Source organism: Lutra lutra, chromosome 15 (genome assembly GCF_902655055.1).
Source record: "Lutra lutra chromosome 15, mLutLut1.2, whole genome shotgun sequence".
NCBI lineage: Eukaryota > Metazoa > Chordata > Mammalia > Carnivora > Mustelidae > Lutra > Lutra lutra.
Window position 1 is genome coordinate 30545458 of NC_062292.1, and position 22242 is coordinate 30567699.

The 22242-nt window shown below is 45.0% G+C and overlaps 3 protein-coding genes across 22 annotated transcripts in view; 2 read left to right on the plus strand and 1 right to left on the minus strand.

Annotated features, from left to right (window-relative positions):
- The window catches only part of LOC125086411 (uncharacterized), a 101093-nt gene extending 94462 nt beyond the window's left edge, over positions 1-6631 (minus strand). For 4 of the 17 annotated variants that reach the window (XM_047705729.1, XM_047705726.1, XM_047705728.1 and 1 more), the window contains exons 1-3: positions 6495-6631; positions 4855-4922; positions 3267-3344 (exon numbers count right to left, since the gene is read on the minus strand). In XM_047705729.1, coding sequence (XP_047561685.1) covers positions 3267-3344; positions 4855-4922; positions 6495-6532 — 184 coding nt within the window. In that variant the 5' untranslated portion in view covers positions 6533-6631. The other 13 variants (XR_007123185.1, XR_007123186.1, XR_007123187.1 and 10 more) reach the window with 10 other exon arrangements.
- Positions 5651-6514, plus strand: LOC125086412 (basic proline-rich protein-like). Its single transcript, XM_047705731.1, has 2 exons — positions 5651-5732; positions 5934-6514. Exon 2 carries the CDS (start codon positions 5978-5980, stop codon positions 6512-6514), a length of 537 nt encoding a protein of 178 aa, XP_047561687.1. The 5' UTR covers positions 5651-5732; positions 5934-5977.
- A 68-nt stretch (positions 6632-6699) lies between the features above and the next one.
- The window catches only part of WDR26 (WD repeat domain 26), a 43986-nt gene continuing 28443 nt past the window's right edge, over positions 6700-22242 (plus strand). For 2 of the 4 annotated variants that reach the window (XM_047705723.1, XM_047705721.1), the window contains exons 1-6: positions 6700-7604; positions 9447-9546; positions 9644-9748; positions 15463-15599; positions 19172-19269; positions 20383-20539. In XM_047705723.1, the coding sequence (XP_047561679.1) occupies positions 7201-7604; positions 9447-9546; positions 9644-9748; positions 15463-15599; positions 19172-19269; positions 20383-20539 (1001 nt within the window). In that variant the 5' untranslated portion in view covers positions 6700-7200. The remainder of the gene's footprint in view (positions 7605-9446; positions 9547-9643; positions 9749-15462; positions 15600-19171; positions 19270-20382; positions 20540-22242) is intronic. The other 2 variants (XM_047705725.1, XM_047705724.1) reach the window with 1 other exon arrangement.

Genomic DNA, 22242 nt, shown 5'->3' on the forward strand with positions numbered 1-22242 from the left:
TTTTTTTTAATTGAGGCTATTATAATGCTTCACGTTTGCCTACACGTTTAGTATTATTTGATAAAAAGCATGACTTCCAAATAAAAATAATTAACTGAAGAGATCCAGGGAATTAAAATATTAAAGTTTTTAAGTCTTGCCATTAGACCATTACTTCTATATGCCCTGTGCGTACATTCTGAAAACACATTTTCTCATGATTAGAATTTTCCTTGTTAACACTCATAATTGTGTTTTACCATTGACTATTCTTTATGATTATCATAATGCCAGACGAATGAACAGCATATATGAAACTGAGAATGAGGAAGCCTGCCCAAAGGGCCTGTTGTCTACCCTGCAGACTCCAGAGGCTATTAATTATTTAGCTACTTTTCAAAGTTAATAAATAGGAATGTCTTTTTGCCCTTTATTCCCCAGATGAATTTAACCAAATGAGAGAGAGGGTGTGTGTGCACAGAGCGAGCAATCTGAGGACACAGGGGTACAGGCAATGAAAAGGAGATTTGAAAAAAATATATATATATATATTTAATGTCAATTAAATATGCACAACACTGCTTTATGTGGCACATTTTTATTATGACTAAATTCTCATGAATATTTTGATGGTTGAGTGTACTTCAAAAAACATGAGCACTTAAAAAACATAACATCAATACAAAAAAAGAGAGCAAGATTAAAATGACACTTGAAACAAATACTTATAGTTAGAAAATGCAAACACCGAAGTATCAAAGGGAAAAAGTAGCCCCCTTCTCACCACTGTCCTACCCCCCAAAGCTTTATGCTTTTCTATCCTACCAGGAAAATAATGTATGCGTGTACATTGATTTATTTATGAAAAGGAATCCTATCATGCAGTTTTGTGACATGCATTTTTTTACTTAATAACATATATTATGTGTGTGTGTGTGTGTGTGTATATATATGTATATATATATATATATATATATTTTTTTTAAGATTTTATTTATTTGAGAGAGCAAGCACATGCGGGTGGGAGGGGCAGAGGGAGAAGCAGGCTCCCAGCTGAGAAGGGAGTCCGATGCAGGGCTCCATCCCAGGATCCTGGGATCATGACCTGAGCAGAAGGCAGACGCCTAACGACTGAGTCACTCCAGCGCCCCCTTAATAATGCATCTTGATGCTGTTTCCAGATCAGCACAGGCCCCTGCTGCATTCTTTATACTCTGACACCCAGTGCTTCAGGGAAGATATTTGCACACGAAGCTCAGCATCCTATGTGGTGTTTCAGTGTGGCCGGCCACCAAAGGGAAAGCAGCAAGCACAAGCCACTCCAGGCTATCCCAGGTGCATGGTTGGAAAAGGACCATCTAGTTCCCTTGGCTCACTTCGGTTCCTTCAGAAAATCTCCGGAGATACCACCTTGAAAAAAGGGCTGCTTGCAGCCAAGGAAGGCAGACACTGCTCTCTGTTCATGTCTGAGAGGAAGGGTTCCTGTGGCAAAACAGGAGTCCTGTCCTTGCACTTAGATCTGCCTACTGTCACCCCCTCCACTGCCAGGCGTATCCTGAAGGCTGGTAGAAGGAACGGAAGGTTTGGAGACGGGGAGCAGGTGTGGGCACCAGAGACATGCGTGGGACGCCAGGCCGGTAGACTGCCAGGTTATTCCGCAGGTACTGGAACCTCCCCGCTCATGAAGACCAACAGGAAGCATGGCATTCAGGGCTGCCGGCCCCGGAGTGCACAGGAACAGAGTCCTGTGGCTGAGTCAGGGTTAAATAAATGACCATGGAGCCCACAGCTCAGAAATATGAACAATACAGCCATCTTACATTTAGCTGCCTCAAATCCTTTTGGAAATGATGGAGGGGTTAAACTCTATTTTGACATCTTTCGATGGAGCATTTTTCCAAATATCTGTTCTATTTGTTCTCTCCTTGGACACCCACACCAACTCAGCAAGAAGGCCGGTGTCACCTTCTGCACCTACAGGATGGAATGCGTGCAGGGAAAAGACTCACCCAAGGTCAGCGGGCCAAGTGTTCGGACTCTGAGCACTGTGCTCTTTCCTGCATTCTCCCTGTCCAGCCCCACCTGTGCCCCCAGTCCCCGGCCGGCTAGCCAAGCTCAGAACCTTCAACAAAGAGCCACGAGAGAAGCTAGAGAATGGAAACATGCCCTCCCCAGGAATACCTGAGATCATGAAAACTACCTTTTCCTTAACAAAACTTTAATGAATTGAGTAATATTGATGTTGCTAGTTACCAAGCTGAGAAACCAAACTCACACCGCAACACAACAATAGTCTTTACTAGTTTTACAGAAACCTTTGTGAAAGGGGAACTCAGCTGACGCAGTCAGTGGAGCCTGCAACTCTTGGTCGTGGGGTTGTGAGTTCAAGTCCAAGGTGAGTGTATAGATCATTTAAAAATTTTAAGAACTTGGGGCACCTGGGTGGCTCAGTGGGTTAAAGCCTCTGCTTTCAGCTCAGGTCATGATCCCAGAGTCCTGGGATCGAGCCCCGCATCGGGCTCTCTGCTCACCAGGGAACCTGCTTCCTCTTCTCTCTCTGCCTGCCTCTGCCTACTTGTGATCTGTCAAATAAATAAATAAAATCTTTAAAAAAAAATTTTTTTTTTAAGAACTTACAAAAAAAAGACATTTCTGGAGCACCTGGCTGGCTCAGTTGGTTAAGTGTCTGCCTTCAGCTCAGGTCATGATCTCGGAGTCCTAGGATCGAGTCTTGGGTCTGGGCTCCTCAGCAAAAAGTCTGCTTCTCCATCTCCTCTCACCTTCCACCAACCCCGGCCCCCTTCCCCACCATCATGTGCTGTCTCTCAAATAATTTTTTTAAAAAGAGACTTTTGTGAAAATGTGGTTTCATGTTTTATTATAAACACACATACCACCTCAGCTTTTTTTTAATCTAGTAGTTCTTTAATTTTTCCAGTTAGACACTGCCTTGGACAGTACTAGTAATCTGCATTTCAGTATCTAACACTTATGTCTTGTCTTTTTGTTAGTCAGGGCTGTCCTACATGAGTATTTTTTAAACTTTTTTGAGAATGTCCTACAGAAGAAATATATTTCTGTGAAGCATGTATGTCATTGAAACAAAACTTTCACAAAATCATAATTACCTTTCCTATGTTTTACTTAGATATTTCCTATGCTTTTATACCTTTCGGGACAGAAATCAAGAGAGGCTCCTCTCTGCTGACTTGAAGAAAGGGTCTTAGTAAATTAGCAAAGATTATGAACAGCCTTCGGAACTGAAGGCCTTCGTAAGTGATACTCACACTGAGGACCAAGAGGCTGGAAGTTAGGCAAGACTCCCCGGGTGAGGCCCCAAAATGAACCGGATCTTGAAAGTTGAGCTGGAATCAGAAGGGTAGAGACTCAGAAGTTGAAATGAACCCAGCACATATGGGGGACACTCATAAGGGGTTCATAAAGGGAGTGGTAAGGGATAAAGTAAAAAAGAAAGCCTGAGCAATGTGTCCTTACTCTGTTCGGATCTCAGTTCCATCCTTCAGTCCTGGATGTTTCTGTTTTCAGAAATTCTCTTGGCTTTATTGTCTGGATCCACTTGTCAATTTTACCACTTTTCCTCCCACTCCTTATGGCTTCCCATCAAGTCACAGGGATTCAGGAGAAGTTGATGACTGACAGCTCATGTGTTGTGTAGATTATAAATCTGGTTTTGCTCAAGTACTGAGTATATTTTAATAAGAACCAAAATATTTCACAGTTTGGATAGGAACGGATACCTTATCAGGCAGACTGAAACAACACGGTACTTGTCCTTTAGGAAGGAGCAGTTAAAACCTTGATGTGGATTATGGATTGACCTACAGAAAAATAATCAGGCAGAAATCAAGAGTAAGGGGAAGATTAATGGGTATTTCACTTTACACAAAGAAAACGTGGATGTTTCAATAAGTGAAGCTCAAATTTTCTCCTGGATCCCAGAATCCACACCATATTTACAAATCTTCAATCTAGTTATTACTTGATTTCAATGGGCTTGTTAGACTAGCCTGGGAAATGTGGTTTTTACTATTTTCTACAGAGAAAATATTTTCCAATGTATCAAACTCAATGAGCTTTTAAAATACAATCCATTTTTACATTGGAGCTATCCGTGCAGCAGTTTCTTTACAACTGTATATAAAATGGGTTTTTTTGTAAAATTGAGTTAATGTATAAAATACTGCTTTATGGCAGGATAAAGATGTTAGTATTTCCTAAAATTTTAAAGAAAAAAAAAAGGAAGAAAAGAAAGCAAGCCTGAGGTCAGTCTGCAGAGAGCAAGACAGACTGGATTTCATCCTGGGGGTAATAACGCTGTGACTGACGGTCTCTGATTGTGCAAAGTGCTATTCCATAATTGTGCATTTGCACGTGGACTTGAAGCTGGCTCTAAAAACACCCGGAGCTCAGTCACCAGGTTCTCCAGCTCTGTTTCAGCAAGGAGAGAAACGTGTGCACACAGATGTCATAAACTCAGAATTCTAACAAGAGGAGTCTGGATCACACAAAAAAATAGAAAAGCTGGGACATAATATTAAGTTTAGACAGCAACCGAGCCATTTCTGTTTCTTTTCATCCTTTTACTTCTGTTAATGAAGTGTTGGCCTTATCTGCAGCAACCACTAAGTAATTATTTCCTTTACGAAAACTATACACTTTATTGAGAAGCGTGTCCTCAATACTGTTAGGAGCCTATCCAATAAATAACTTTCCAAAAATTGAATTTTGTATCAGCAGTAACACTTTTAATAATAAGATTGTAAAGCACACAGACACACAGGGACCTCTGAAGGTGTCCAGCATCCAGTAATTCAGGCTCTGCTGGACACAATGACAGTGTCCTCTGATCCTCACCTAGCACTCGGTTGGTCTCAGGAGAATAAAAACATCCAGCGTGAGTCATCTTGCAATTACACCGCCACCTGGAAGCATATTTAAGAGATGAGAACTACAAAGGTGTACGCTCCTGCATCAGACTTCCTCTCCTCTCTTCCAGTCTGAGGATCAATAGAGCTCAGGATTCTTTCACTAATTTCTCATAAGCATCATTTTTTTTTAATCATTTTTCTAAATTTAAAAGGGACTGTCTCCTAAGGCCTTCCTAAAGTTACCTTGAGTTATTAACACTACAAATTTCAGAACTAGAAGGTGCATCAGTTCAATTTACATTTTTTTTCCACACGGAAACTACTTCAAAGAAGATTTGTTTTTTGTTTTGTTTTGTTTTTAAGATTTTATTTATTTATTTGAAAGACAGAGATCACAAGTAGGCAGAGAGACAGGCAGAGAGAGAGGCAGAGAGAGAGGAGGAAGCAGGCTCACCGCTGAGCAGAAAGCACGATGCGGGGCTCGATCCCAAAACCCTGGGATCATGACCCGAGCCAAAGGCAGAGGCTCAACCCACTGAGCCACCCAGGTGCCCCAAGAAGATCTGTTTTAATTTCAGAAAAAATGTTTGTACACAGGTGTACATGCCACCAGCCACAGACGCATACCCCATCGTCTGGGATAATGCAGACCCTTCACCCATGAGCAGGGTTCAGCCCAGTCTTTGTGGCTGCATTTCTGCATGCACACAAACGGGCACGTCACAGTGACAGGGAACCATCACGTTTCACCTACAACTGTCAAGCCGGGATCTCAAGCCGAGTGCAAACCCTACTCGGGATGCACGTTCGGTGGAGGGGGCTGGAAAGGAAAGGGGCTGCCCCTGGGCAGGTGCCCAAGATGTGGTGTCCGCGCCCATCCCGCTCTCGCGCAGTAGCCCACCTCCCCTGGCCGCGCGGCGCGGGCTCCCGTCTGCCCACCGCCCCAGACCGGGGGGGGGGGGGGGGGGGGGGGGGGGGGGCCGGCCGCGACAGCAGGGCGCCGCTCAGAAATTCGGGTTTCTCCAAACTAAGACGAGGAGGCTGGTCACCCCGATTTTGGTCCAGGTGACCGCTGGGTGAGCCGCTGGGGCTGCCCGCCCTGTGCCTCCATGGCCGGGTCTCGACGCCCCACCGCCCCCTACACTCCGGACCCGGCTCCGACCCCCTCGACCGCAACCGCGACCCCGACCTGGCGCACTCGGACCCCGACCTCCGCAGACTCCGGCCTCCCTGACCCCCAGCCCCGACGACCCCGACTTCGGCCCGCGCCGACCCCCAGACTCCCGCCCCAACCCCGGCCACGAACCCCTCGACCCGACCTGGCCCGCTTCGGCCCCGAACCCCCACTCCCGGGCCCCGACGCCCTCGACCCCGGACCCCCCGGACTCCCGCCGCGACCCCGGCCCGCGCCAACCCGAGCCGGGCCTGAGGCGGCCGCACTTACTCCTGACAAGGCGGCCGTCGGGGAGGCCGGGGTCCGGGGTCTGGGGGGCAGGGTCGGGGCCGGGGCCGAGGTCGAGGTCGGGGTCGTGTGTCGGGGTTGGTTCCGCCCGCTGCCCGCCGCCCGCCCGAGGCCCAGCCGCCGCGCGCACGTGCCGCCTGACAGGCCCCCCATAGGTTCCATACCTGCCACCGGAAGTGAGTGAGGAGGGCAGTATAGGCATTTCCTGTGACGCGAGCGCCTGGACTCCATTAGGCAGCAGCTGGGGGAAGAATCAACACACCAGGGAGCGGAGCGCAGCCACCGAGCGCCGAGGCGGCCGCTGCCTCCGCCGCCGCCCGCCGCCGCCGCCGCCAGCGCCGGGGCTCAGCCCCGCGGCGGGCCCCGCGCCCCCGCCGCCGCCCGCGGGGCCCCGGCGCGCCCCCCGCCGCTCTCCGAGCCGCCCGGGGGGGTGGGGGGGAGGAAAGGCCCGGACCCTCCTGCTCCCCCTCCTCCTCTCCCTCCTCCCGCCCCGGCCCCGACCCCTCCCGCCCCCGGCCCTCTCGCCCCGACCCTCCCCCGGTCCCTGCCTCGCCCCGCCGGCTTCCCACCACGGCCTCTCTCGGCGAGGAAACTCTGGCCTCCGCTTCCTCCTCCTCCGACTCGGACGCCGGCGGAGCCTCCCCGCCCCCGCGGAAGAAACCCCGAGCCTCGGCGGCGGAGGGAGCAGGAGAGCCCGGGGCTTCGGCAGGCAGAGCAGGCCTCTCCCCTCCGTCCTCGTCGTCCTCGTCCTCGTCGTCGTCCTCCTCCTCCTCCTCCTCCGTGGTGGTGGTGGTGGGACTGCCCCCGGCCGCTGCCCCCGCCGCCGCCCCCCACCGAAGTAGCGGCCACAGCCTGGTCAGCGGCAGCATCATGCAGGCCAACGGGGCAGGAGGAGGAGGAGGAGGCGGCGGCGGCAGCGGCGGCGGCAGCGGAGGGGGCGGCGGGGGCCAGGGACAGACCCAGGAGCTGGCCTGCCTGTCGGCCCAGAACGGGGAGTCGTCCCCCTCGTCGTCGTCGTCCGCGGGGGACCTGGCTCACGCCAACGGGCTGCTGCCTTCCGCCCCCTCCGCCGCCAGCAACAATAGCAACAGCCTGAATGTCAATAACGGGGTCCCCGGCGGGGCCGCCACTGCCGCCGCCTCGGCCGCCGCCGCCGCTGCCTCCTCGGCCACCCCAGAGCTGGGCAGCAGCCTCAAGAAGAAGAAGCGGCTCTCCCAGTCCGACGAGGATGTCATTAGGCTAATAGGACAGCACTTGAATGGCTTAGGGCTCAAGTAAGTGTCCTTTCCAGGCGGCTGGTGTGGATGGACCGAGGGCCAGAGGCCGCGTGGGGGAGGGGGGCCGGACGGAGCTCGGCCCGGGAGAGCGTTCGTGCTGCGGGCCCGGGGAGGACGGGGAGGAGCAGCTGACTTGCAGGGCTTAGAGGGGAGACGGAGACAGGCGGCGGCGGGCTCGGGGAGGGGGACAGGAAGCCCGGACATTGCCCCCTGCCCGCACACCTTCGGAGCTGAATTGTCTGTCAATAAAGACAGATGCGGGAGTGTGTCTTCGCGTGGTGGGGGAGGGGTGCGTTCGAGCTGCTGGAAATAATGAACCTTGGAGGATTTGTTTTTCAAGTATATCTCAGAGGCATCTTTGTGGGACACCTCCCCACCCCCAACTATGACAGACAACCCAGGCCAACCACCAATCAGGAAAGACAATCGCCTACAAGTGTTCATGGGAACTGAGAGGCTGGGAGAATTTGGAAGGAGGTTGTGGAATAAATCTGATGGGAGCGACCAAGTGAAATGCCCTGTTGATGTCATTTAAAGGCCCTTGTGTATGTGCGAGAGGCCTACCACTAACCGGTCTGAAATCCCACTTGAATTCCAAGAGAGTGCCTGTGAGAAAGAGAACTCTGATCTGGGGAATAGTTTATTTTCAAATACAAGGTCGGTGGCCTTGTGCACCTAAAATAAGGTGAACCCACCAACCCGTATGCACAAAGGAAAAGCCAGGGGGTGGTGGAAGGTAGGACCGGGGTGGAGAGTGCCCTGGAGTCCTGATGGTGGGGTGAAGCCTAGCCAGAGGAAGACCAAAGGGGGGAAACATGCAGCAGTCCCTTTCCTAGCTTCAAATCCTAGGCCAGAAGCTCTTAGGGCTATCCTAGGTGTCGTTTTGGATTTACAGTTTAGTTCTCCTGGGAAGGGAAAATGAGGGGAGCACTTTTTTAAAGTGACCCAAGTATTTTGATTCTCTGGCAGACTGTGGCACTGTTTAGCTAGCTGAAAAATAAACAGAGATGAATGAGAAAGCATTGAAACATAAACACAAATAGGGAAAACTGGTGAAGATTTTAGGTATCACAATATTTGATGAGACAAACTGCATTTGGTAGATTTTTTTCAGCTCTCAAAGAGAAATAGGTCTTTGAAAGATTTCACTTTGTTCCCTAAGGAGAAGGATTAGTTTGAAAACAGATTTTGTAAATGCTAACAGAACATGTTATTGAGACAAGAAGCAAGCTGACAGCAGCAGGAGGAAATAACTCGTGACTGTTTGGAACCTACACCATAGTAAATTTGCTATTTTTAGTATAGAGAGAAAGAGAGTGATTTTTGATGCTGAATTTATTTTAATTTTGAAGATTGACCTAGTTGAATATCTGTGCAAACATCACGTCTGGATGTAAGGCCCTTCCCTGACCCAGGTCCTCTCTCTTGCCTTGTCTGGAGCTAACAGTTTCTATCTTTTGAACTGTTGTAACGTGGTTAGTAGGGAAAGCCTGGTTTTTATTTATTTAACCACTTGGTTACAACGTGTTCTTGGAGATTTTATACCTCACTAAATTTCTGAGGCGTTAAATGGTAAAAATTGGAAGAACTTATTTTGAAACTGGTTTCAAGAAGGCTTTTAACCTGACTAGATAAAACTCCACGGTGGCCGTTTCAAAATGCAAGTTTGTTGAGCCAAACACAGTTTAAAAAAAAAAAAAAAAAAAAATGATTTCTTTTTTTCTCCATGATGAGGTTAGCTTGAAAACTTTTGCAACTGTTTTTATGGACATGAGTTGATTTAGAAGAGTGAATCCTACAAGTTGGCCAGGTCTTTTTTACACTGTATCTCTCCTGCAGCCAGACTGTTGATCTCCTCATGCAAGAGTCAGGATGTCGTTTAGAACATCCTTCTGCCACCAAATTCCGAAATCATGTCATGGAAGGAGACTGGGAGAAGGTAAAGTAGGGCATATAGAGCTGTGTGCTGCTAAAATTATATATTGGAATGTGCATTTTGTGACATTTTTGTTTTTCTTTTATGCCAATTTTTGCAGGCAGAAAATGACCTGAATGAACTAAAGCCTTTAGTGCATTCTCCTCATGCTATTGTGGTAAGAGGCGCACTTGAAATCTCTCAAACGTTGTTGGGAATAATTGTGGTAAATACACTTTTGTTCTTAGTTTCACATTCATGCTTATTTTCATAGGTTATTGATAATCCTAGGTTTCTGTCTCTTATAAGAGATAAGGCCTAAAAATAGTTAAAGTTCATGTAATTAAGTTTGTAAACCAAGATGAGTGTGATGTTTTAAAATTTTGAGTTTTATCTTTTTAAAATCATGTTTAGCAAATGTGTCATTTGAACCTACTTCATAAATTAAGCTTCTAGAAATTAATTGGAAGATCCTCATGCTTTCAGTGCTGTTAATAGCAGTTTTATATTTGTGGAATCAAAGCTAAATTATACTTTCACATTATTTATACTGAATGTGCTGGCAGAGGAAATGTATTTGGATGTGTGTGTATCCTATAGCCTTAAGTAGCTGGTACATGATTTGTCTTTTTTTGTTTGTTTGTTCCTTTTAATCTTTGGGAATTAAGTTAATTCAAAGCAGCTCCTTTGGTGTGTTCACCATTTTCCACTCTTGCATTCCAGTTGTGTGCATTGACAGTGTCCAAGTGTGTACATTGTGGATGACGCTGGTGCAGGGTTTGTGTGCAGATTTGACCATTGGGCTGTGCTCACAGGCCTTATTTCCCCGACAAGATCAGTTCAGTAGTCCAACCTGTTAGCCTCTTTCATAAATCTTACTGAATCTTTTCTACTGGTAGGCTTTAATTCTTCTATAGATGTCAGTGAGGGAAAGGAGAAGGATAAGTTTTTCTAAGTGCCTGCGATTGGAAACCATGAAGAATCAGCTGCTGGCTGCTGGCCTTTTAACTTCTAGCTGATTCATTTGTTGTCAGAAGCAGTTTCCTGTCTGGTGGGGGAGGGAAAAGAGGCCAATAGGAAGTCAAGTAGGGAAACCAGCTGTTTGTTAAATATTAGTAAATGACTACTGTTACCTTTTGATTTTTTTTTTTAATTGGGTCAAACATTAATCTTGCTGCCTTTGTCTGTAAACCTAATAGAGACTCTTGTTTTTGTTTTTTGGGCTTTTTTTTGTTGGGGGGGGGGGATCTTAATTACAAAAGTTTTCAAATTCATAATATAATTTTATACCATAGTGTATACTTCTAGAGAATGAACCTCAGGCAAATTGAAGGTGCAAACAAGTATGAACATATAAACTAAAATTTTTACTTACTGTGGAATCAGGTGATTGATAATAAATTAACTCATGGAATGACCAGTTCCATGTGAATATTAAAAAATGAAAACACAGAAGTTAAAATAAACACCTACATTTAGAAGGATTATACATTTCCCAGCAACTTAAATTTTTCCCAATCAGTGTGTTTGGGGTTTTTTTAAAAAAAAAAAGGAATCTAAGTGTATTTTAATTGGGCAGTTTCTTATAAATTACTAGCTCTGATGGAATGGAAGGTGACCCAAAATAAAGACAGAAACTAAGTGTATGAGTTTTGGAAGAATTGTTTACCTTTTTTAAAGCTTCACTTCAAATTGTGTTTGTAATTTAGTAAAAATTTAAATAGGGTCACTTCCTATTTTTTCTTACTTGTTTATAGAAATGTAGGGCTACTGTGGTGGTTTTAGATTATGACTGTCTCACCTGAAACCTTCATTAGAAGCAACATGTAAACTCAGGAAAGGCAGTTTGTAGATGATGAGGAAGAGTCCTTTCTTTTTACAGCCTGTTCAGTCTATAGAACATTCCAGCATCTAATAAAATGAAGGTTAAATCTCTGGCTAAGCCTCATACCATCAAACTATTTAGGTATTTGTACAAAGAAAAGGGTTCCAGGTTTAAGATTCAGTTCAGCATTTTTTGAACCCTTCTAGTTTGTGTTCAGATTTACTCCTCTATCTCCAGAAAAGAACCCAATCCCAGGGTAACTGTAATAATACCATAATACCATAGAAGTCAACTATTTGGGACTTTTTTTTAGCATAATTATTTTAATTGTATGCCCAGACGCATTTGATGACTTAATCAAGTCTACAATTATATTTTCCTTTTTAAGCCCGAACATTTTTATTGACCCGATCCACTCTCTGATCTCCCCATCTACCCCCCATATTTCTTAATGACATCCAGTCAGATGGTACCAGCAATAGCAGAATTTGCTCTGGATTTTCTGGAAAGTGAGCTCGTGAATCAACATTTTTCAGTTTGGGTTCACATGTGCTTCACCATGTCGGGGGAGTTTGGATGGGTAGTAGAGGCCAGTAATCTGGGAAACTCCTCTATCTAAAATCTGTATTTATTTTTTAGTATAATAGAAATGTGCTTTTAAAAAGTGTTCAAATACTAATTTCATGGACAGAAATTAACTACTGTTTTTTAAAGTTAAATAGGGCTTTGAAAGCCATAGTTTAAATATAATTCATTTCCCCTTTCCTCTGAGTCATGGTTTAATTGATACAACTTGGTTATAACCCTTACTGCAGAGTTAGAACCACTCCTGAGTTAGCTGAAAGGCCCCCCTGTATAGTCCGTACAGCCTTGGACTTTTCCTTCAAATAGGTCAGGACATTTCAGTGGGAGGAGAGGGTACAGTGGTCCCAATATTGGGTAGGATGAGGGGCGGCACGACAGCAGCAGGACCTACCACGTGGAGCTGTCTTTCACGGTGTGGCTGGATAGTAAGAGACAGATACCCTGGGCCGAAAGACGGTGGGAGATGATCAGAGAACAGAAGTGCTCTCACAGAGGTCTCATTGGGAGCTGGGGGCAGCTATAAAGGGCAGTTTGTTTTCTCAGCCTCTTTTTTCTTTTCTTCATTTTGGAAACTTGCAGTCTTTATTTATTTTTTTTTTAAGATTTTATTTATTTATTTGACAGACAGAGATCACAGGTAGGCAGAGAAACAGGCAGAGAGAGAGAGGAGAAAGCAGGCTCCCCATGGAGCAGAGAGCTCGATGCGGGGTTCGATCCCAGGACCCTGGGATCACAACCCGAGCCGAAGGCAGAGGCTTTAACCCACTGAGCCACCCAGGCGCCGCCCAACTTGCGGTCTTTAAAAAAGGGGGGGGGATTCATTAAGCTCTGTCCCCACCTCAACAAACTTCAGTTTTGCCTGAATTTTTATTTATTTATTTATTTTTTTTTTTTTTATTAGAGAGAGAGAGAGAGAGAGCACAGGCAGACAGAGTGGCAGGCAGAGGCAGAGGGAGAAACAGGCTCCCCACAGAATAAGGAGCCCGATGTGGGACTCGATCCCAGGACGCTGGGATCATGACCTGAGCCGAAGGCAGCTGCTTAACCAACTGAGCCACCCAGGCGTCCCCTTGCCTGAATTTTTAAAACTTTAAATAATTAACATCATTTGTGAAAGGTGTTTATTTTCTTGAAATTATGTTTACATTTTGGGAAGTAAAATGCAGTTTTACTCTCCATCCGTACCATATGTGTCAAATACAAACTGAACTGATTTTTAGGAGAATAAGCATTTTATCTTTCAACCAAATCTCTAGCTGTGCTTGGCCAGCAACCTCTCAGCTGCCGTGCACACTACCAGGATTCCATACCCGTGTGAGGATATTCTTTGTCTTCATCTGGAAAAAATGACTCCTGGAAAAATGTCTGCACACCGTCTTTACAGTGTGCCCTGTGTGTCCAGAAATGCATTTGAGTCGGCTCCCCTCACAGTTTCCCTTGGCCCGCTCCCGCCCTGCCCTGTAGAAAGACAGGAGCATGTTCCAGCAGGACCTTGGTAGGGAAATAAGGGGGAAAGAGCACTTGGGGCACTGTCCCTACACACACTGGAATGGGGGCTCTACCTAGGACCTGACGGTTGACACCCCCAAAAATAAATAATGGAAAATAATTTTCTCCAGATTTCCGATTGCTAAGAAAATTGAGTGGAGAAACCAAGTACACATACTGGCCAGTTCCGTGTGGCATTTAAATGAAAAAATATTGCAGCTAAACATGATTCTCACGTTTGAGTCAGAAACACTATGTGAAATGAAAATGTGACCATATCAGTAAAGGGAAATCTATAAACTCTGCTTTTCATAAAGAGTGCAGGTTGTTTTCGGGTGATAAAATGGGAAGGCTATCCAGAAGAACTTCAGATGTAAAATCCTTTGATTCTTAAATTGTTTTATTTAGTCTTTGGTTTTTGTCACCTGATGGACGTCAGAGTATTTTTTTCTTTGACATAATACAGGTTAACTTTGGGCCCCACATGCAGCAACACACTTCTCAGTGCATCTTGATAACCGATCTGTTTCTGAAGCGTTCATTAGTCTATCTAACGTAATGTGTAAAATTTGGTAAAGGTAGTTTTTCTGGAGTTACAGGAGCTCATCTGATAGTTTGAAATTTTTTCTGTTCTTTAGTGACAGATTTAAGTTTAGATTACCACCAAACATATGCAATGCATCTTACAAAAGAAGTGTTTAAATGTCGGCCTGCCTTAACTGACGGGGTTTGTTTTGTTTACTTGCCCTAGAAACCATTTTTAGAGGCTTGTAGGTAGGCCTTTGTTCTAAATACTCCCGACTAGGAAATCTTGCAGAGAAGTTCATGGTACTCTGAAAAAATGATCATTTCTCCACACCATTTTGGAACAATATATGTATACTTAATGTTTTACTGAGGAAGAAAAAGCTCTTGTTTGGTGTTTTCTTTTAAGTAGGTTCAAAATCTTGACCACTGTATGCCTTGGGGTCTCTAAATATGGCTGACATTTTCCATCCACTGACATCTGTACCTGCATCTGTCGGCTTGCTCCAGAGCCGAAGGTAGCAGATCAGATGAAAGAGTCCCTCCGAGCAGTGGTCTTCTATTGTAGAAAAGTTTCAACTTGATAGTCATAAGTATTTCTCTTCACAGAAAAGCTGCTAAGATCATGATGATCGCTTTCCAGTTAAAAGTATCATAATAGAGTAAAGGGATATTAAAGAGTATTAGAGCCAAACACATTTCAGGGAAAAACTCAGTGCAAAAGTGCTTCACCACAAGCTAGAAACAGTTTGTCCTTTTGGGAGAAACGAGTTGGTCATAATTGCCTGTGTCCTGTAGTTAAATGCCTCAGCAAGCAGGCTATGAGCAGAACACACAGACAAATACCCCTTTTGCAAACTTTAGGGTTCAGCCTTCTGTCATAGACCTCCTAGCAAGGGCGAGGCCATCAGACTCACGCTGGCCCACTCTGCGCATGGACCTCTAGGCCTTTTGCTGGACAGCTCTTCTTCCATAAGGCATGCCTGATGCTCCGTGACCTCTGCCCCAAGCCTCTAGTTCTTCTTGGTGGTCTGCTTAGTCCTTCTGACACACTGCAGGTTTTAAGTAATTGTACTCCATTAACCAGTGTTTCTGCCCTCTTTTCAAAACTTGTGTCATAAAACCCCTTAAAGCCCTATTGTAAGAGTCAGACTTGTAAAACAAATTTAGAATACCTGGAAGGGTTCTGAATTTTCATGCAAGAATACAATTCTAGGTGAATGTTCTAAGGGCAGAGTTCATTTTTTCCTCTGGTGATGCCTTGGTTGCTAATGGTCTTACCTAATTTGAGATTATTGGTTCAAAGCAGTTTTATTAAGATGTGGAATTGAGCAAAGTCAACATTTAATCTACTGTGACTATATTAAACCAAAATAGTTTGAATCATCTTAAAGCATTTTAAGAAGTGATTGTCAAAGGGCATAGTAGAATGGTTTCTACTGTTCTGTTTAGGCACAAACATTTTCTGAACCTTCCGTCAGCTTCTTTCCCCTGACTGCTGCTTTCTGTCCTGTCAGAGGATGAAGTTTTTGCTGCTGCAGCAGAAGTACCTGGAGTACCTAGAGGACGGCAAGGTCCTAGAGGCCCTTCACGTTCTGCGCTGCGAGTTGACGCCCCTGAAGTACAACACGGAGCGCATTCACGTCCTCAGCGGGTAAGGGCGCCGCTCCGGACACCGGGTGACTCTGGATGCCGGGTGACAGAGGCACCACCTGGTCCGACTTGGCTGCCGCTCCTCCAGGGTGGGAATCGGGCTGCGTCCCAGGACGGTGTTTGTCTGGATGCAGTCATTTAAACACATTCAGGCTGCTCTTGTCCTCCTGGGAAACAATGCATATGAGACTAGGAAGAAGAGATAGGTTATCACCATTTCATAGTCTTTCATAAAAACCTTGTGGCATCCCCTTCTGTGCAGACAGTGAGTGGAGAACCTTCCAGTGCACTGCATCCGACACTCTGCCTAACATGCGCCTATCCTTCCCCGGGTCCTTACTGAGTGAGCATATCCTGTACACGGTCTCACTTGATCTTCACGTCCATTCTTTCCATGTCAGGGGACCAAGGCCTCGGATCCAGACCCCACATCTGTTCTCGGTCCGCTTACCCAGCTAGGTCCCCTCATTCTGTGCCACACCCTCACATACTGTTTCTGCCAGAAGCTCTCACCTCAGGTCCCAGTGTGTGTATCCAACTGCCTCCCTGACAGTCTCCATTTGGGTGTCTCAGAGGGGCCTGTCCACAGTGAGCTTCTTGAATCCAGTTGTCCTCCCCACCCCCCGCCCCCACCTGCTTCTCCCCTAGTTTTCCCATCTCGGTTAGCGGTAAGACCTTTGTCCAAACAAAAAACAAACCTCATCCTTGCGTTTCTTACATCTTTTAACTCTGACATGCATTGGCCTTTCTAAAACATTCCAGATTTGTCCGTTTCTCTCCATCTCCACAAATTCTGTCCTAGTGAATCTATAAACATATCTCCTAGAACATTTGAGTGGCCTCCCATTGCTTTCCTTCTCACTCCCTTAACGATGCATTTCACCCAGCAGCCAGATGAATACATAAATACATAAGTAATACCATACATTAAACCATTTCTTAATGGTTTTCTTAATTTCTTTATTTAATTTCTTAATACTATACTTAAACCCTTTCTTAAAACTTCTCACTGGCTTTCTAGCCCCCTTAAATCCAGAATCTCTGCTCAAGCCTGCGGAGTCCCTGACCTTTTCCTGCCATCTTTTCCTTCTTTCATTTACTCTCTAGCGATATTAATGTTTCTTCTGTTCCTTAACTGGCCAAGCTGCTCATACTTCCCTTTATCTTAACTGCTCTTCCCCTGATCTTTCCATAGCAGGCTACTAGGTGCTCAGGCCCCAGCTCGAACATCCTCCCCTAAAACTACCTACCAGGCATTCTCTTGTCACATCACTGTTTTTAATTTTTTCTTTATATCATTTTTTATTACATGATACGGCTCCAGCCTCTAGAACAACATTGACACATAATAAGTTTTCAAATACAAAATAATGGACAAAACAGTGGACCCGGGGAGGTGTTGTAAGGTTCATTTTTAGGGTTTTTGAGGAAAAGGAAACTGAACCTCAGAGAAGCGAAGTAACCAGTCTGCCTAGTAAAGCAGAAGCCCGGCTTCCAAGCCTTATCTGACTGATGGCCGAGTGGTGGTCTGCATGCACGGCATCTTCGGACACTGGAGCATGCTGAGTGTGTTATGTCTGTAGTTGACAGACTACCTGGTTCTGTTTATCTCCTTAATAAGGTGTCTGATTTCTGTGTCACCTAAAGACCATTCCCATGATGATTTTTTTCTTGCTCTGGTAACAAAGCATGTAACTTAATCACCTAGTTTTGATTCCAAAATGAACTTCACCCAGTGTGTCCCTTGACTGTTTCCCATAAGGAAGTTGTGTAAAGATGGCCAGATGTGGAGTTGGCATGAGGACCTAGGGGGTTTTCCCACTGGCATAGCACCTTTTCAGTCATGCCACGCAGCTTCCCATAAACAGACATTCTTGTGAAACCCTTAAGGTGTAATGTGTATTTTCGAAAGTGGCAAAAGCCATCAGAGGTGTCGTTAGCCAAATTTAAAAAGTGAACAATTTTTCTGTGAAATTACTGAAAATAAATTTTACCCCCAAAAAAGTTATTTTAGAAACCAAAAGTTTTGCAATACCTGGCTTCTTTTATATTTTGTATTTTCAGTCAGGTTACTCACGCCATTAAAACAAAGTAAGTTCTCATCAGCTAAGACACCATACACTAAGTAAATTGCGAGAGAGCAGGTAGTTCTCTGCTCCAGGGTAAGAGGCGAGTAACTTACTCAATGCTGAATGCAGTTTGCTTCATGCAGGTGAGAAAAAGAGAAGGTGACACTCAAATCAATTGAAAGGTTTCTCATACTTATAAGCTCTACGTGTATGTCAGGTAGTGGACCAAGTACTTCGTATACTCTTAGTTAATCCTTACTTCCCTATTTAATACCTTTTTTACAAGTGAGAAAAACAGGTCTGAGAACAGTACCAGACAAAGTAGGACTCGCCAGGTCTAATCTCCATGTCTGAATAATGCCTTCACTTCTTTTACGTTGAAAGCCTGTTCTTCTCTAAGAAGAGCCAGAGCAAGGTCAGGGTCATGCTCCCAGCAGGGGGCCTCATGGTTTCTCCAGAACCCATTACTTTTTAGCATTTATGCCTCCTTCGGCACACATAGTGATGAAACAGTTCCCAGAGTTTCTGCTTTGGGATCTCAATACCTTTCACAGGATGACCCAAGGATGATTATCCGATTGTACCATTTCTTGAGTGACACTTATGATAAACTCTTGCAAGTATGTTGTTTTTGTTTAATTAACTTAGTGTAAATGTCTTTGAAGGGTTTTTTGTCTTTTTTTTTTTTTAAGATTTTATTTATTTATTTGACAGAGATCACAAGTAGGCAGAGCAGCAGGCAGAGAGAAAGGGGGAAGCAGGCTCCCTGCTGAGCAGAGAGCCCAATGCAGGGCTTTGATCCCAGGACCCTGAGATCATGACCCGAGCCGAAGGCAGAGGCTTAACCCACTAAGCCACCCAGGTGCCCCCGGAAGTGTTTTTTTCTTATCTGAGGTTTGGGGGGTGGAGTTCTGTTTTCCTCCCAAGAGGTAATTCAGTTAGCATAGTAGTTAGAGCAAGTTTTGCAGCTAAAAATGCCTGAGTTCAAGCCCCTTTTTTTGCGTCTTAACCCTCACCCGGTTACTCAGGCTTTCTGGGCCTTGGGTGGTTCGTTTGTGAATCAGCCTGCGAGTGCTGGCCTCACCCAGGATATTGGTGCCCAGCCACTAGAGTAGTACACATGGAGTGCTTGGGGCTGAGCCTGGCGTGTTGTGAGAGCAGCGTACACAGCATGATGTGGGCTGGCAGGACAGGGGACGGACGTGTTTTACTAATGTGATCATATGTCATGACAGTAACATTATATACTTTGGCAATGGTGCTTTATTAATCTTAAAAATAAATACATCCACGTGCTGGGTTGTGTTAATGAATTGGGTCCACTGTAGAAATTGCTTCTTGGTATGTATTTCTTAGTAAAAACTTGATATATGTTTCTTAGTAAAAGTATGGTTAATATTTTTCAATTATGAAAAATTCTATTATTATCATTATTATTGTATTATCGTTATGTTACCCAAGGAAAAGGGTTTGATATTTGGCACTTTCTCTGTCCTGTTTTTAGGTATCTGATGTGTAGCCATGCAGAAGACCTACGTGCAAAAGCAGAATGGGAAGGTAAAGGAACAGCTTCCCGATCCAAACTATTGGACAAACTGCAGAGTAAGAGTCTTACCTTTTGGTGTTTCTGTGTTTTCTCTTAATTAGAAATAGATACTATGAATTGATCAGGAAGACTTGCATCCAGACACGCTCTCAGTGAGCAGTTACGTAGGTAAGAAGGGAAAATCCATTAAGCCCTTTAAAGTAAAGGTTTCCAAATTCTGCCATGGAGTCTGAGAAGCAGCTTACCTCCCCATGAATCAGGGGGGAGGGCCCAGGTCCCAGAGCAGTTCTCCCTTCATTTATACTATGCGGTGATGCTCCCGTTAAGATTTTGTTTGGGGGAGAAGTGCTATGGTTGGAGGAAAAAAATACAGAAACCAGAAATGTAATCTACAAGTGTTTTAAATAGTTGTTGATTTCAATAAGAAGGCCCAGGTTTATATAAACTGTTTTCCTTTCCACCCTCCCCCCAGCTATGTTATACATAACTTCCAGATTAGAGTAGGGGTTTTATTTTTGCCACTTTTATACTTATATTTTACACACTTTTATAGAGAAAAATTTTTTTATTCCCTCTCATATTAAATCATGTTATTCTATGTGTTTCACGTTGGGGTATGGCAGTAGAGATCCTAAGAATCAGAAAACTGTGTGGTTGGGGAGGTATGAGGCCTGGAAGGATTGGAAGAGATGGCTATCCACATCAAAGCACAGGTCGTTCCCTGAATTTTCACAGGATCCTTGGCATTAGAAGCAATCTGATGAGACCTGGCGCTTATCCCCCCTCATCAGCTGGCCCTTTGTTGGGGGGAGGTTCCTCTTACACTGTCAGGGATGCATGGTCTCTCCAGGACACAGTGTTCTGCAGATTTGCTCTTCATCGTCATTGGCTTTTTGGGGGGGTTTTTGGTAATAGGGCTTTTTGGGCAGGGGGTTGCTTTGTGTTTTTGGAAATTAACATACCAACTAAAGCCCTCCTGTCTCTTCCATTTTGTGGTAACATAGCTGTAGCTGTTGTTCCCACTGTGTCCCCTCCCATCACTGCTCTAAGGGACATGAGATTTCTAGGGCAGGGGCAAATGAAACAGAAGGGGGCGAATAAAGGTTATACTGTCTTGGTTTTTTAATGTTTATTGTTATTTCTCTTCTTAAAAATGTCTTCTCTTACAGCGTATTTGCCACCATCAGTGATGCTCCCCCCCCGGCGTTTACAGACCCTGCTGCGGCAGGCGGTGGAACTACAAAGGGATCGGTGCCTATATCACAATACCAAACTTGATAATAATCTAGATTCTGTGTCTCTGCTTATAGATCATGTTTGTAGTAGGTAAGAGACAAACTTCTTCTATAGTTTACAGACTCAGTATGAACTCGGTTAAAATGTTCCTTTTTGGAACTTTGTCCTGTTGCTGCGAAACCATTCATGTCCAATCTAGCATTCCTGGGCAGAGTTAGAACTTCCTGAAGTGGACACTTTCAGAGAATTTGGCTCGTGTTTGTGTAGCGGACTGCATCTCAAGATGGGAAGCTGGAAAGCCGAGCTTTCCTTTCTCATCTGGGTGTCGGTTGGTCATTGTTCTGTCTGGCCATCTTTGTAAGGGCTTATGAGTGGTGTTGGGCGGGGACGCCAGCTGCCAGAGGCTCTGCTGTCCTTGGATGCCAGGAGTCACAGAGTGACTTTTTCTGGACCTTATGGCTATTTTGACAATGGCCCCGATTATTTTCTGCCCATAAAGATCATGGAAATACTTGGTTCTTCATGGAAGCTCTGCTTTTTAGTAGAACCTGTCCTCTAAACTAAAAATGGTTAGAATAACAGGCAGTAACTTTCTGGGTTGGGTTTTGTTACTAACCCTGTCCATGTCAGGACATGGACATGTCCATTCAGCTCTGCCTTAGATATTGGGAGTAATAATGTTCCTGCTATTTTGATAACAATTTCCAAAACTAAAGCTGAACTTCAATTTTTTAAGATACTGAAAATTAATTCTGAAATGTTTCAGACTTCAGAAGGGAAATGATTTGGGTCTGGTGAACCGCACATGAACAGTTGTAGTACACATGCCAGTTTCTTTAGCAAAAATTCATGGACGGGGGTGCCTGGGTGGCTCAGTGGGTTAAAGCCTCTGTCTTCGGCTCAGGTCATGATCCCAGGGTACTGGGATCGAGCCCCGCATGGGGCTCTCTGCTCAGCAGGGAGCCTTCTTCCTCCTCTCTCTTTCTCTCTCTCTGCCTGCCTTTCTGCCTACTTGTGATCTGTCTCTGTCAAATAAATAAATAAAATCTTTAAAAAAAAAAATTCATGGACAAAGTACTGAAAGTGGTATAAGCAGGCAGGACCAGAGTGTAGACCACATGCGGCCTTTGGGAACAACCGTAGATGCTTTGTGTGTGAGTGCTGTGACTGCGGGTGACATCGAGGAGGTGTGCACAGACTGCTTCCGGAGTGGTTGAGTTCCTACCTCTCCCTCCCCAAATGCAGTGAAAACCTGAGGATGTTTGGTGGAGTTCTTGGCTTTAAGTGACTAAGTGCCATTCATCTTAATGTATTGGGTAGTTACATGGTTTATGTCTTAAATGTTCTAAAACGGACACCTGGGTGGCTCAGTGGGTTAAAGCCTCTGCCTTTGACTCAGGTCCCGGGGTCCTGGGATCGAGCCCCACATTGGGCTCTCTGCTCAGTGGGGAGCCTGCTTCCCTTCCTCTCTGCTTGCCTCTCTGCCTGTCAAATAAATAAATAAAATTTTTTTTTAAATGTTCTAAAACAAAGTCAGTAGAGATCCTTTTCCTTTTTGTTATTTTTTATTTTGTTCTTAACTTGCTTATGAGAGTTTTTAAATCTTTTCATTTGAGTTGAATTAGAGGTAGGAGATATTAGATTAAAAGGGTATATGGCTTTATCCTTCATGGCTCCTTTAGGGAACTTGAGACCAGTGTTGAAATTAAGGCAGATGTGACCCCAGACTGTCTTCTGGCTTCTCAGTGTTGCTGGCGGAGTGCCTTGGAGAGTATTTAGGGTAGACCTTAGGA

Bases quoted from the DNA above. Each gene is read 5' to 3' on its own strand.
- LOC125086412 (XM_047705731.1), top strand. From the start codon at position 5,978: ATGGCCGGGTCTCGACGCCCCACCGCCCCCTACACTCCGGACCCGGCT.